This window comes from Aplidium turbinatum, chromosome 2, assembly GCF_918807975.1.
Source record: "Aplidium turbinatum chromosome 2, kaAplTurb1.1, whole genome shotgun sequence".
Taxonomy (NCBI): Eukaryota; Metazoa; Chordata; class Ascidiacea; order Aplousobranchia; family Polyclinidae; genus Aplidium; species Aplidium turbinatum.
In genome coordinates, this window is record NC_137473.1 from 39495840 (window position 1) to 39512149 (window position 16310).

At 37.6% G+C, this 16310-nt stretch overlaps 1 protein-coding gene across 2 annotated transcripts; it reads left to right on the forward strand.

Moving 5' to 3' along the window:
- The first annotated feature begins 2488 nt into the window (after nucleotides 1-2488).
- On the forward strand, nucleotides 2489-15939 carry LOC145765092 (45 kDa calcium-binding protein-like). Of its 2 annotated transcripts, XM_082576840.1 has the most exons (9): nucleotides 2489-2601; nucleotides 3404-3465; nucleotides 3799-3980; nucleotides 7303-7497; nucleotides 7827-7923; nucleotides 9059-9179; nucleotides 11383-11546; nucleotides 12712-12793; nucleotides 13493-15939. In XM_082576840.1, exons 1-9 carry the CDS (start codon nucleotides 2508-2510, stop codon nucleotides 13516-13518), a joined length of 1023 nt encoding a protein of 340 aa, XP_082432966.1. In that variant the 5' UTR covers nucleotides 2489-2507; the 3' UTR covers nucleotides 13519-15939. The 2 variants fall into 2 exon arrangements, with proteins under 2 accessions (XP_082432966.1, XP_082432965.1); XM_082576839.1 differs by having other exon boundaries at nucleotides 12712-15939.
- Nucleotides 15940-16310: the final 371 nt, after the last annotated feature.

A 16310-nucleotide genomic window follows, 5' to 3' on the forward strand; every position in this document is an offset into this window, starting at 1 on the left:
TCTTGTAAACGCAGAATCGAAACATACAACAGTAAAAATAAAAACAAATCAACTTGAGCAGAAAGGATAGAGCAACAGTACTTGCACTGAAGACAGTTTAATTTTCCAGTTTAAGCGTTTGCTTTCATATGAGTATGATTTCTTCTTTTTTTGGCTCTATCCTTTTTTGCTCAAGTTGACGAAATGTTTCGACCATTATGCTACTAAACAACAAATCAGTTATAGTCAAGTGGGGTAAAAAAAAATAGTGGGGTTATTGGGGTAAAAAAAAACACTTACCATCTCACATCTAAAATGAGTAGATATTCACTCAACTTTTTTAGTGTCTGTTTAAGTGGTCTTTGAAGATTACTTTGAGGGGTAGAGGAAAAAGATTGGACTTGACAAAGAAGAGCTATGTTAAATAGAGTAAATATGGCCAGCGAAGGGTGCAAAAAAAGGTTCGGAGGAGTTTATTAAAGGTTTTTGCTAAATTTTAGTGATAGGTAGTATGAATGTTTTGGGTGCAACCTAGTTCGTACCCTGAACACTTCGGACCCTCAGTTCGTACCCTGAAAAGATCGAGAGAAAAAATTAAAAAAGCCGAAGTCGCTGATCGCAGTTTAATGGCACAAAGCCGAAGTCGCTGATCGGAGTTTCCACAAACAAACTCGAGGGTTAGGGTTAACGGAAAACGCGGTTAGCGGAAACTGCGGAAAAAATATTTGCAGAAACTGCGATCAGCGAGAGTTAGAGAGCATAGATTACTCGATGGTTAGAATTAGGGTTAGGGTAAGCCGAAACTGCAGTTAGCAAAAACTGCGAAAAAATGTTTGCGGAAACTGCGATCAGCGAGGGTTAGGGTTAGAGCATAGATTGCTCTATAGTTAGGGTTAGGGTAAAGGTTAGCGGAAACTGCGGAAAAATGTTTGGCGGAAACTTCGATCAGCGAGGGTTACAGTTAGAGCATAGATTACTTTATGGTTAGAGTTAGGGTAAAGGTTAGCGCAAACTGCGGTTAGCGGAAACTACGGATAAATGTTTGCGGAAACTGCGATCAGCGTGGGTTAGGGTTAGAGCATAGATTAGTCTATGGTTAGAGTTAGGGTTAGCGGAAACTGCGATCAGCGACTTCCGCTTTTTTTAATTTTTTCTCTCGATCTTTTCAGGGTACGAAGTGAGGGTCCGAACTGTTCAGGGTACGAACTAGGTTGCATCCGAATGTTTTAATGTTATATTGTGAGTACTATGTTGTGAGGCTACTAGATGCAACAAAGACTGGGGCCTCCAAATGTTTGTGTAAATTATTATTGAGGTGTTTTTTTTTACCCCAATAAAATTCGTTGATTTGGGGTAAAAAAAACAGTGCATTTTATGGAATGTTTTGGCTTTGTATTGGTGTTATGTCAACTGCCAAGCAGTACCGGTATATCACCAAAAAATACAAAAACAAACTTCTGGATGCATCAGTGACAATGTATGCATGTGTTATGCACAATCAATTGATGTTTTCTGGAGTTGGGGGTCCGAGCTTAAGGTTAGTGTTGCGGGTTAGTCGATCAATAGCGCAGATTGAGAGTACAGAGTGACCCATTGATTGATAGTGCACAACACATACAATCATACATACACAAACTGTTGTTTTATTTCCTGTCTGTTGTTTTTTAGTTGTATGTTCATTCACAAACTGCTGGTTGATTTTTTAGGATTCACGATCCGCGAAATTTAATCGCCCACTTGCATGTTCAAACCAGAGCTACAGATAAAATTCAGGATGGCGTGCATAAGTATACTAGACACAATTTTTTGTCTTGCTGCTGTTTTTATTACAGTAATGAGACTTTGCGATTTCACAATGTGTATTTTAATAAAAAGTGCATACAAAAATTGTGGGCAAAATCGTTTACATCATCATCATGACCCATCCGGTCAGTTTCGAGTATGGGTTCAGCATCTCTCACAGTCCTTGATATATGAGTTACACAAAGCTTCTTTCCTCTGGTGGAGAATCATTTACATTACATATGAAATCAATAGCAAAACATATGAAATCAATATATTATAATAATAAAGAAGAAAAAGCTGCTATACTAACAGGTGTTTTTTTTTACCCCATGAAAATTTTTTTTTACCCCAAAGCTGGGGTAAAAAAAAATTCAGGTATTTTTGGCATAATTTCCAAACCAGTTAATGGATTTAAAAAATTTCATTGGGGGATGATAGACATACATGGTCTGCATATTGTGACCAACTTTAGTGGTCATACTTGATAAGCTAAAAAATCTAGGACAACCTTTCTGAAAAATATTTTTTTTTACCCCACTTGACTATACTGGCGTTTGCGAAAATATCTTTGATTTGCCTGCATTTTTGGTTGAAATGAAAAATTGCTGAAGTTTTTTGTAGTCTCTTCTGTTTCATTTTTTACTTTCAGAAGAATTTATTATCCTTAAGATTGCTGTTGTATATATATATTGTTTTTCTATTAACCAATTCACAGTTTATGGTAGACAAAAAATTATTTAAATATGAAAAAGCCAGTCATATTTGTAGCAATCTGCTTAATGCTGTCATCCGGATGTCTAGGAAAATCAATAGGGTTGGAGAAAGAAAAAAATTCTAGTAAGTGCATGTTCATGTTTTTTTTATATGAGCTATACAGGCTTGTATGTTTGATTTTACTTTAAAAAATGTAAATATTGGACAATATTAAAATATCGCCGTTGTGACACGGCAGTGAATGCAAGAGTTCAGGTTGGTTGGGTGAAATTCAGGGAGCGTTGAGAGTTGTTGTGTTTGTGTGGTAGACAATTTTTGTTGAAAATGAGTGAATGAATTTTTACAAGTTGCATGAGATCTGCAATGCTGTATGTACGGAAATGAGACATGGTGCTTACCGGAAAACGAAATGACGATTTTAAGAAGAACTGAGAAAGCTATGGTGGGGGCAAAGTGTGGTGTGAAGCTGATGGACAAAAGGAATATCAAGAAGTAGAACCTTATGAAATTGCTTCCAGGGTTAAATAAGCATGTTGATAAGTTGGCGAAAGCAAATGGAGTGAGGTGGTACTAGTAATTAGGTGTGTTTTGAGAAGGGATGGAGATAATGTTTTGAAAAAAATGCGCTGGAGTTGCGAGTGGAGGGTTGTAGGAAACAAGGAAGACCCAAGTAGACACGAAAAAGGCAGGTTAATAGGAAAGCAGCAAGGTTGACTTGACAAGAGAGGACGCTTTAGATTGATCGATTTGGAGGCAGGGTGTGAAGGCAATTGCGGCAGGCATGTGAAGGTAGATCTGGCTTCCGGCTACCCTCAGTAACGAGGGCATCACCGGATAAATAAATAGTGGCTTACTACTACTACATATGTTATGCTTTTCCTGAAATTATTGTATCAAAATTTATAACTGAAATATGTTTTTGTAGATAAAACTATTGAAGATAAGCCTATTCATTTTGTAGCAAATGGACATGACAGTAAGCTTAACGTAAGTACAACTGACCCATTTATGTGCATTGGTAATCAATGATATAGTTTAATGAGATCACTAAGACTTCATCTGTCAAAAATAAATAGTTTGTTTAGTAGTTTATAAGCACAAGTATCTTACCAAATTCTCAGAAAGTTTAATGATGTTGATTTGGAAAGTGTAAAAACTATTCTTAATAACTATGTGCAATTAATAATATTTTTACGTTTTTCAATAACAATTTGCATTATTTTAGAAACATTATTATGTATTTTATCAAATTTTATCAACTTACTTTTTATGACATTCATGTTATAGATAAAATATTCAGCCTAATTTAGCTCTTTTCAGGAAGAAATTGTTGACGACATTGCACCTCCAAAACATCTTGATGCAGTGAAAATTGGAAGGGATGGCAGTATTAATTCAAACTTTCATAAAGAAGTTTTTCTTGGTGAAGATGTTGACAATTTTGAAAATGGAAATTATGAACTCAAAGAACAAAAAACAAAACTACAAAGTATATTTAAGATGTAGGTTTATGGTCATGCAGTGTTGACATTTTTTCTTACCTGTTGCAAAATGTGCACAGTAATGCATGATTATACTTATAAAATTGTTTGGTATAAATATTTGTATTAAGTTGCTTGAAGCAATTATTATCTTTTGGTTATATAAATTTATGTTATATATTGCAGAGTTTGTTGTTTTTTTGGGGAAAGAAATTATAGGGTAACTATATGTGATATTTTTAACTCTTTCAGTTGCCTGTCTAAGGCTCTAAGCAGCTTGTGGTTGATGTGACTACATAAGTCATGGAACGGATAGCCACAAATTTATGACTGTGTTGCATATTTTGTTATGTGGGTGGGAGTTGAGTCCACTAGTCCAGCACTTTGCAATTATTGAGTTTCAAAGCTGCTTTAGGAGGGCTGCAGGATTTGAATTATTCTGATTTTTGTGTGCCAATCGAAAAACTTTTTCTTATCTAAGTGATCTATTTTGGACAGAAGTATGACATTGAACAAAAGTTTGAGTTGTTACAGCAACAAAATTGTGAATTCTTATTTTTGCATTGGAAATTTTCTTTTATCAACACTTGACTCGGTTTTTTTTTTGCACCAACAAGCTACTTTAACCTTACGATTAACAATAAATTGAATATACCGTATATTATATAGGTATAGGCAGTGGTGTACGCAGGATTTTCTCAAGGGGGGGGCCATTGAGAGTAGCATAGCCGGGAATTTTGAAAGGGGGGATTTTGACGACCGGCGGGCAAAGCCCGACGGCGTTTTCGCTTAAGACGACACCCAGCGGCGGGGGGTCTGGGGGGCCTCCCCCAGAAAATTTTGAAAAATTACTTTGAATTTGGTGCATTCTGAGAGCATTTTCAACAAAAATGTGGGTATGAATATTCCTGTAAAATGGTGCTGTCAGGTGGCATAGCAAAAGGATAAGATCATGTTTTCTTCGGCATTTTTCGGAAATAAAGCTAAGTCTCTATGTTTTCTTGTTATTAATTCCTGGCTGAGATGTTTGAATGTTTGGTATTGGCAAAACTCGCTCTTTTAATGCAGTTTTGTTTAAAATTAGGCTAGTTTTTTCAGACTGAAACCATCATTCCCAAGCATAAAGAGACTGAAAGCATCATTCTCAATATCGTGACATCACACGCGTGCCAAGTGGGGTTGAACCCCCCCCCCCCCCCTTGGCTATGCCACTGGCCATTGATATTCCAGACGTCTTCATGATATCTTAGTATGGTTTTAGTTTAGACTATATCCATTTTTCTCTCACTAATCACTATAATAGGCTTACAGAACACTATGCTACATTGGCATACCTGGGGTGGGGTAGGTGGATTGGGCCATGTATTTCGTATTGGCTTAGTCTATAAAACAACATTGTTACAGTAATTGCTTTGACAGAGCAATGCAAAACATATTAAATGCATTAATCTACGTCGTTAACTACTAAAACATTTTTAAGGGGGGGGGGGGGGGGGCCATGGCCCAATGGCCCCCCCCTGCGTACGCCACTGGGTATAGGTCTATGGACCTCTATCTTCTGGTCTGAATCAAATAAATAAAAAAATAAATAAATACTCTCAGAGTATAGGTCGTGTGTATGTCGAATCCCTACTTTTGAGCTGAAAATCGGTGATATTTCCTTCTCCCGTGTATAAGTCGAATAGCTTATTCCCGACACTAGCCTACCATTCGATGGTTCATCTAAGTCAGGGGTCGGGAACCTATGGCTCTTTTGACGATGGCATCTGGTTCTCAAAAAATGCAATCTTCTAAATTGCAAACCACAAAAGTTTTATCTTAAACTTTTCATTACAATTTCGAGCTGAAAATACGCTCAGAATGCACCAAATTAATTGTAATTTTTCATTTTTTTTTTGGTGGGAGAGACCCCCCAAACCCCCGCTGTTTTTCTCCTCTTGCGAAGACGCGTTCCCACTTTCGAAATTTGAACAGTGCCACCACGTGTTAATTGTATTAACTGTTCAAACATTACAGCATAACCTATGGCTTTCACGGAAATGTATTTCCAAAAATGTAGCATTAATGGCTCTCTTACTCAAAAAGGTTCCCGACCACTGATCTAAGTATTGGCATTGACATACGGTGAGGAAGTTTGACTGTAGAGTGTAGACGTAGAGTAACTTACGCTGCTGGAATAGTCATGTAGCACTATTCACGGCAATAATAAGTACGGTAAACCAGCTAAATTTGACGCGCTATTTTCAACGAGGTCTTCCCGCTGTGAGATCAATTATGATTCAACAGAACGCATTGTTTTGTTTTCAGACGCACGAGAATCGAAATCCGCTCATTAACACGTGGAAATTAGCACTTGGCCTTCCTGTATTTAATGGTCTTGGTCGCAGATATTGCCTACATAAACGACGTCTCTTACCGCTATTATCACCTAGCCAACCTGACAATTCAGGCGCGAATCTAAGAGTTTTTTTCGGGGGGGGCCGAAAATTTGAAAATCAATTAAAAAGAAAGAAAAAGCTGAACAGATATGAACAATGATACTACGACATATACGATATGCTAGAAAATAGACATTAAAACAACCATTTTCATCAATTGTGATGCCGAGAGACTAATATCAGCTGTTTAGAAGCATATCAAACCATTTGATGCGGAAACATACAATTTTTCACAAAATTTTGGGGGGGGGCCGGCCCCCCCCATAAATCCGCGCTTACCTGACATCATTGTTTTATGCGGTTGCTATGGCTTGACATAGACTTCAACGATCATGGAATGTTACGTAGTAAGAACGATTATATTCTACACGCAAAAATAAAAAAAATCATCGCTTAAAACAGCTCTTTTTGCTGTTTTGTTTCGTGAGCTTTGCATATTGCTCAACAAATGTATGAAGTTTAGAATTGACAAGAAATCATTAAATTTAAAAATTAAGTTTGAATCACTGCAAATAAACGTATTCGATACTTTTACTTCGGCCGACGCCATTTCACAATCCGTAATCTACGTCGGCAAATGATTTTACCGCTTGAAATATGCGTTAATTTTGAAGGCTGCCGAGCTAGAGACAACAGCTTGTCCCGTGTATAAGTCGAACCTTTCTTTTTGAGCTGAAAATCGCTTGCGAAAATCTCGACCTATACTCGAGTATATACGGTATTTGTATTAGGGTATATTGTATTGCGTTTCGTTCACATTTGAATGTTTTAAGTCTTATTTTGTTGTAATATCTCACTGTGGTACCCAGAAATATTTGTCTGAGCTGGAAAAAGGATGTGCAGTCCATATTGACTGCGCTAATTTCGATATCATAGACTTTTCCTTTACTTGCAATAACTTACAGAATTGATGTCAACAAGGACAAATACGTTGATGTGGCCGAACTGTCTGATTGGGTATTGAAAAAGACAAGGGAACATTTCAATGAAGCACGACAAGGAAATAAAGAAAAGTTTAACAGTTTGGATGCAGATCAAGATGGAAAGTTATCTTGGAATGAATACTTAACAGAGTTTTTGGTACAAAGAGGATACAATCGGTATATATGTTTCTAATTTTATTACAAGTTTGACATTATTTTTTTGTCACAATTTTCGGGTAACCATAATTTAAACATGTGGTTTAGCTTGACAATGCATAGTACTGTTGCACTGCACACCTATCTCTTATAAAAAATTCTGAACTTTACGTGTTATGTTATAGTCAGACTGGCAAGTGTTTGTGCCAAATAGTAAGGTTTTTAGATTACACCAGTTTATTTTACTGATAGTATCTTATTTTTTGTGATATGTTTGATATGCAACTCATGTCACCAAAGATGCATGAAGATGTACCTTAGCTATTCCATTGGAAAAGTATTTTATACAGACAGAAGATTGTGGAAAAGCTGCTCTCTGAAAAGAAGATAGAAATTGATGAAAACTTAAAGGAAGAAGTTGAAGACAGCCGGGATAAGTGGGTGCAGGTGGGGTGTTTAATCACTGTCTATGTAGTACCACTGTACTAGTAGTATAAGTTTTGAAGTGTTATGTTTAATCCTTGTTTGAGAATACAGGCAGAAGTAGACGATTAAATCGTCATGCCACTTTCAGTTCACGTTGTACAACACATTTGTCAAAAATTTGTTATTTCATATTTTGTGCATACAAAATTTTGTTTATTGAACGGTGATGAACTGTTTTATCGGCATCGATAACGCGCGAGTACAAAAATTGACAATGCGAAAAGAGCACATTAAACACAGCAAACACAGTCAGAAACTTCAAAGAACCAATCTGCACGCCCGCAATGGCGAAGAGCGGTGTGATTTTGGGTGGCGATGCACCCGGGGAAAGGTGCATCAGCTTAGGCCGCGGGTTCCAGGCTGTGGAGTCGAGGTACCTATGGAAGGAGAGCGTGGATCGAAAATTCGTGGACTGTATGACCTGGCTTTAAAGGTGGATTGAAAAAGTAAATGGGGACCTCCAAAAAGAGCAGGTGGAGGCAGACAAGTTACTGAAAGTATGAAGATGCGATGGACAGGATAAAATGGTGAAGATGACTGTCACTCACCGTGCACGGACATTTTGCCGAAAGGACATTTTGCCGAAAGGACATTTTGCGGAATGGACAAACTGCCGAAAGGACTAAGGTTGTGAACGATAGACTAAACCACATTGTGGAAAATATCGATACATATAACACAAAAATGAGTTTCGGTAAAATGTCCATTCAGCAAAATGTCTTTCGGCAAAATGTCTTTCGGTAAAATGTCTTTCGGTAAAATGTCCTTTCGGCAAAATGTCCGGGTACCGTCACTCACAATCACTGCAAGGAAGGAATCGGCCACCCCCACTAGTGAAACAAAACCTATTTTTGATGACGATGCAATTATTGTTCGTCCTTGAACCATTTATCCCAAGGACAGTTCTTCAGCGGCACCTAGTGAAGGACATAGTTTACAGACAACACTACAAGCAGAAAATTCGCTCTGTAAATCTCGATGCCTGGGTCGGCGAAAGTACAAGGATTAAGTTTCCAACTGAAAATGCATTTAAAGTCAATCCGCACAGGCACAGCTGTCAGTCAATTAAAACACTAAACTATTTGTATACCGACAGGCTGCTGCCGACAATGGGAATGTTGAATATTTGAACGAAGAGCAGTTTTTAGATTTTCAACACCCTGAAGCTAGCAAGGCAATGCTCGCGTACTTGGTTGAGGATTTCATGCACGATATGGGTAAGTTTCTTATTATAGCGCGGTTATTGGGTTGTTTGTCTGAAGAGGCTATTTTACCAACATTGAAACTGTGCTTAGCGTTTTGAGAAAATTATATTAACCCGCAAGTTAAATATGTGCAGCCAAGCATCAACTTATCAGACTATGCACGACCATCTGTTGCATTTTGCATCAATCTTTTGTAGCAAAATTAGTTGTTTTTTGCTAATTACTTCTTTTGTTTCAGAAAGGCTGGTTTTATATACTTGGTCGTAAATAGACCAGTGGTAGAAACGAGTACGATTGCGGAGTATGTTTCAAAGCTTCCATTTGCAACGCTTAGATAAATAATTTAACAAAATGTACTCTGGGTGAAAGTACAATCCCTTGACATTCTAGGTTGACTGAACAAATAAAAATACGCGGCGTGTTTGTCAACATACGATATTCTGCTCCTGCCCGCATCCTCATTTCCAGACACCAAATCAGTCGTTTTTAATATTGGTTCAACGTCTGCAGACGTTGAATCAATGTAAAAAACGACTGATTTGTTGTCTTGGTTGTTTGCCATATCAGACAGTTACTACCGTGGCTTCGTATAACTTCCTTTAAACCACGTCTGAATGCTCCGTGGCATAACACAATACCGCTACCTATTTCCGTTGGTATCTTTTTGTTTTCGTCACTATGCTGAACCTATACTCTACCCCTACCAATATAAAACGAATCTGTGGTTGGCGAGATCTTCAAACTTACCATGCTGCATTAAAATACCGATAGGATTTTTTCTGTTGAAATATTTTTCGTATTGTAAAAAAACGTCATGCATTTCTTGTGTTATTGAATTCCATTAAATCAAGGGTCTCAAACTCAAATTGCTCTGAGTTTCAAATGAACATTTCTAAACTAATCCGAGGGCCGCAATGCACAATAAGAAATCAATAGACAAAATAACACAGTGAAAACGCAATAACGAAGGTAGTAAGAACACACCAAAACGATAGATCGCAAGAAAAAGTAGAATAGCAAAGAGAAGGAAAAACACTGAATAAACGCAAAAAAACGAAAAAGAAAAAACAACGCAAAAAAAAGAAAAACAAAAAACAACGCAAACGAAAGGACGGACCTGGAGAGTAAAAATATTGCAATCAACTTTCAAAAATTACGGAAAAACTAAACGCTTGAAAAACTGACTTTAGCAAGTGCCAAGGTTGCTATTGTGATAACGACACAATAAGTGAATAAGCAATGTGATTGTGACATAACAATATGAGTTTCTCGCACGTAATAACATGGCGCGACAGTTGTGCTAAAAAGTCGTTTGAAGTTTGGTGGGCATTTTCAGATTTTTTAGCAATTTTAGAGTGTATTTTATCTTTCTAAATCTACAGAAAAAATATGTACTGTAATTGTTAATTATTTCAAAGTTTAAAAATGCATTTCGGGCCGCACCAAAAGTCCTCATAGGCCGCATGCAACCCGCGGGCCGCGTGTTTGAGACCCTTGCATTAAATAGTACCATGATCTGGCAGATTTTACTTTCGATTTTACTGAAATTTTGTGAAAGACGCCCTACCAATACCATGTATAATTAATAGCAAACCAAAATAAAAGATACTCTGTAAAAAGAAGCGGTTATGTAACATTGTTAATGAAATATGACAAATGATAATTTAAATGCTATCTTTCAAGTAAAACTATGTAAAGTGTCTGGTCAAAATATGACGTATGTAAAATACGATCTGGGTGTATCAATGAACAGCTTTTGACCGGTTGAATTTGAAGCAGGTTGGTTAGTTTATGTAGTTGTTTTATATAATTAATAACGTTCCTTAAAAGTACTTTATCTTTTGACGAGCAAAGTTGACAAAAGAATCACCCGGATGTGTACGAAGATCAACTCTCTGTGTAAATCACACTATTTTTACAGAATAATGTTATAATCTGGCCTTACATTGCTTTGAGATGGCGCAGCGGATAAGGCGCTCGCAATCCTGGTTCGACTCCCGGCTTAAGCTGGTTGTTAAAAAACACCGTTCACTTCTACCCAGGGTGTAATAAATTGGGTGGGCGTAGTTGCTGAAGGAAAGGCGACCGAGAAAAAGGTACTGGGCACTCTACTCTCGTTAGTGCAAAAGGCTTAGTATAATAAGAACCTTATCTTCTCATCCCCCCGATGCTTGGATCAAGTATGGGACTCACCTTTACCTTTACATTGCTTTAGATTTGGACGATGACAAGATTCTCACCGTTCGAGAGTACATGGCCGTGGGTGCGGACGTGGATGTCGACACCCAAGCGGACACATGGGCTGCAGAGAGAAGAGACGAGTTTCGAAACGTGATCGACCAAGATAAAGACGGAAAAGTGACCATCAAAGAATTAGAAGTGAGCCATTGCTTTTGGATGCATGAAATTTTAGCATAGTGCTATAAAGATATCAGTAAAACTAAACTCCACTTTCAGTAAATGAGAAAATGAAACGCAAACAACGAAGGTTATCATTCTGTCAAGTTTAGAAGTGCGCTTTAGAGACACCTCTTCATTCAGCGAGATCTCAGTGAACGAAGTAGTTTACATACAACAATACTTCCACTATGAACGGAACCCCTGCTTCAAGCAATTGTAGATTAAGTCGTCAGGTATTGACAAGATTGCCAGATGTTTTGAAAATTTCCAGCCCAGTTGTCACTGAAAAGTAGTCCAATTCGTCACAAGTGATAAAACAAGCTCAAAAGTAGCCTAAAATATAACAAATTTGCACAAAATGTACTCAAAATCAAAAAAATGAATTCTGTAAACATTGAATAAAACCAAACGAAAAACACCGCAACTGCTATAATAAGTCATCCTCGGAGTCGTGACTGGTGTTAGACAATTGAGAATAGTGGATTCCAATCCTAAACTATTTTAATCAAAAAATAGGATTCGGTATGTACTGTAGCCTATAATGTCATTTTTTTCACCTCAAAATTATTCTGAATGGAAGTCAAGCACCACCGGACTTCACTCATTAATCCCCGATGCCGACACCCGTCCCCCGGCTTGACGCTACCAAGACAGGCGTGTGTGCGCTTCAACCGTCTCCTTACGGGCGTCAGGCTTTTCCGCTCAACAATGCACCAATGGGGAATGGTCTCTCTCCTTTTGTGAGTGTGGTGCTGAGGAACAGACCGCAGACCATATCATCAATGTCTGCAACATCTTCAGCCGGCCTAACGGAGTGGAAAGTCTGCGCGTTTTGGATGATAAAACCAAACACTGGCTGCTCTATAGCAGTCTTCTATTGTAGCCTGGAAACATTGTGAATCTGGGGTGGTACAATGATAGACCTTCGGCCCCGATGCCCATACGACGACGTTCATGGATTTCTGGATGTTATGAAGAATAATATAAGTTATGCAAGGATCCATCAACTAGTATGCAATTGAGCGATTAAACCTATCAAGTGAATAAAACCAGGCAGTTATATTAAGTTGTATAATTTATTGATAAACTTTGCACCACCACCACCTTCATCAGTATCGTGTTCATTTTTGCTGTTGACTTTCAGTTATATCTCGACCCGCTGAGCGAACCCATGGCCCAGCAGGAAGCCGTTCAGTTGATTTCGTTTGGAGACGATGACGGAGACGGTAAATTATCCCTTGGGGAACTCCTCAAGAACAGCGAGTTTTATACTGGAAGTAAATTGTACAATTACGCTAAAAGCGTTCACGAAGAGTTCTAATAAACAATAATGCAGTGTTGCAGTAATTGCACTTAGTACCCTTTAATATCCTTCTTTGTATGAGGTGCACCCGTGTCGAAGACGACCTGTCGCTGTTGACTAGAGATGGAACTAACATCAGTGCAACAAAAGTCAAATGTAACAAAAATTATGTTTCCGATATGATTTTACGATTCGTTTGTTCGCATTGATTTTCTTGCAGAAACTCGGTGTTTTCTCACTTGTGACCAATTTAGAGCGAAACCTCAAGTGGTGCGGGGAATATTAATCGTTGCCTTGGGAACATAATTTCTGTCTGACATTTACACTTAGTGTTGCTTTTGTGTCGACTCAGGCTTCGAAAGTGTTTCATTTTACTTCGGTGTATTCAGGAACTTTCACGATGTGTGTTTTCAGTCGGAGATGGTTTGAGCTTTGCTTCAAATCAGTTTTCAACACTTATCGGGAAAACGTTTTCTAGAAATTTTTATCATTATTTTAAATTTTATTGTTTTTCTGCACAAACACGTAAATTACCGAATCGAAATTTTTTTTTAAAGTATGTTTCATATTGACAGCCGGTGGCTATAGCAAAGGTTAATGATTTCTTTCTATCTCTTACCAGGAAAAAGACTTGGAAAGGTTCAATGACGTAGTTTAATGGGTCAAACCGAAAAGCAGTCAATTAAATGTCGAATAATTCTACTAGTGAAATGATAATCTGACTTCCTGAAGAACTTCAACGAACGGCCTCTCAAACAACTCCAATTTCGAACACAATCTATATCAGCACCAATTCTCATCTACTTGTATTCAACTACTTCAAGTCTCAATCACCAATAATTTCTGCATCAACTACCAATCCACAACTCATAGCACAACTCTCATAATCAACTCAATAATAATCATAATAATAAACATTACACAAACTACACCACTATTTATAGTTGGTTGCTCAGTCCAGCAACTTCGAGAAGGTTACGTAAGGTTACATCATAAAGAACCATTGTTCTATCAAGCAGCATTTAAATGTAAACAACAGAAGTCTCTAGAATGTCACGTAGGGAAAATGATTCCAGAAAACACATTTTACATAATACAGATTTCGTAATCAGAGGTTACTTCAGGTCATAACCGATAATAACACATCGCACCAGAATTCTACAACCAAAACAACACGCTCGTTGAAGATACAAAGCAAGCCATCGCGAGGCATTGCACCTTGATTGTGACAGTTAAAAAAGAAGTGTTTAAGTTGTTCATTCAACATATGTATAATTCCATCTCAGGTTGATGAAGAAAAAATATTGTCTGGTTAGATGTATTGCTTGTTGAATTGCAAAATACGATTTTTGTACAATTTAATTTGTGAACCTTACCATGAACAGAATATTATTGTCTTGCAATCAAAATCTATCAAGCAATTTCAAATTACTGTTCAGCATTGAGCCATGGCCACTTTATTCAACATTTTTCTATATCTTTGTCAATGCTTATCTCTTCATGGACAAAATGTTATGAAGTCCTAGAGCAGTGGTTCTTAGCTTTTTTTTTACGAAGCGCCTCTCTTTAACAATGCTACAATTACATGTACTGCGCCCAGGTTTAACTCTAGAAATTGCGCAACGTTGCTTAAGTCTTCAGCTCTCACTCTGCAGTCTGTGCTTGGTCTTGACAACAACAGCAGCAAAAAAAGAGCAAGACATGTGGATCGTGGATCCGAGCACTGTTAGTATTTGAATATCTTGAGTTCAGACAATTGTGTAAATAGAAACGTAATCTCGAGTTCCTGTTCTTCAAAGTCCAACTTGGCTGTTAAACTTCACGGCAGAAAATTCCTCTTGTGCTTCTTCTAAAACATTTTTGATTGGTTTCCATGTTTTCACCTGCATTTGAAAACCATTTTATGATTTTTGCTTTCAAGGCATTTAGATGAGCTGTTGCTTGATTAGTCCGTCCAAAGTCAAAGTTACCATCTGCAAGTGCAGCGTCCACCTTACTGAAGCTCACTGGATTTCCTGGTTTTCTCGACTTTTCCAAATGTATAGTTTGGAAATGAAACTTCTAATTCGATTTTTTTTGGTCAACCATTAAACATTTGTGTGAAAAATATACCGCATTATGCATTCAGACTCACTGCATCTCCTTAATCATATTGTAGAGGCAGCTGTAAAAAACTCCAGCTTTTTATAAAGCCCTCTGCTGTGGTTAAGTTAACTACCTTGATAATAAAGTTCAGAATCCTATACATTGCTTTTCTAGGGGCAAAGTTTTGGATGCTAATGCTTTTTCAATAAATAATACAATGAGTATTAACACTTAAAAGATTTTATACTTGTATTTTCACGTATAACGAAATCAGATTGGAGATCAAGGGCAACAAAAGCTCTGTCTACATATAGCCCTACGAGTGATTTCCAGTTTAAAAAGAATATGAATGGCAAAAAAATAGTTTAATACATTAAAATTACTGCAAAAAAGATTAAATATCGTTTTTAAGCTCGCATCCCCCCCCCCCCCCCCCGGTAAACCACTACTTTAGAGCTTGCTTTGCTTACTAGTGATGCATAAGTTTCTTTTCTAAAATTAGTGGATTTTGGTTGATTTGATTCATTGACACTTTAAAGGTTTTTAATGCGCATTTTAGTAACCACGATTTGCAGTATAAGCTTAGTTCTGTTTGAAAGGGCTGTTTAGTATGTGCCTATTTCAATAAAGAGAGCAAAGGCATTAGCAGTTTAGAATTTGAGTAGGCTACCCACTGTTCTGTATAATTTATCTGCTTGTATATCTAAACGTTTAAGAAATAGCTGAGTTTATCTCTTGTTTGCAAAGGTGGACATAGCCTACTCGAGACTTGCATGTTTTGTAAAAGTTGTAGGCCTTACTGTGTTCATTTTTTCCCGCTTGCCCATCTGAGACTATCTCCCTTGCATCTGTAACTTGTGAGATGAAAGAAAAAGCAGTGTACTGTTTCGGTTACTTGTGTCATTGTCGCAAAGATGTTGTGATTTTCGTCTGTTCATAAGCTGCAAATGTTTAAGTTTATAATAAACGATATTTAAACTTGTGTTTTTGATGCATATTATGAAAAACAGTGATTTTAATGTTTCAGGAAATTTGTTTCGGTACGTATCGGTCAAGGTTTCTGGTGAGGCTACTTAGCAATAGGCCTACAGTAGTGAATAATTTTAACAATGGTGAGCCTCGATGACAACTGCCAGTTCTGCGCGTTAATGGTTCAAAGCCCAATTGCGTAAATCTGCCCTGGGTCGAGAAAGCTGCTTTGAGAGGTTCATCTTGTCAGTTTCGCATAGCCTGCTTGTAGACTAGAGGATTTAAACCACTGATACAGATCCGACATTGACAATAACTGTTCCGCTCGTTGAAGTGCTGTCGTCTGTGAGTTAGTTTATTCCACTGCCCTTGAATTGCGTTGATCA

Excerpts from the sequence above, each read along its gene's own strand:
- LOC145765092 (XM_082576839.1), top strand. The coding sequence starts at position 2,508 with ATGAAAAAGCCAGTCATATTTGTAGCAATCTGCTTAATGCTGTCATCC. Across the intron at positions 2,602-3,403 it reads GGAGAAAGAAAAAAATTCTA|ATAAAACTATTGAAGATAAG; the intron begins GTAAGTGCATGT and ends ATGTTTTTGTAG. Across the intron at positions 11,547-12,711 it reads TGACCATCAAAGAATTAGAA|TTATATCTCGACCCGCTGAG; the intron begins GTGAGCCATTGC and ends GTTGACTTTCAG.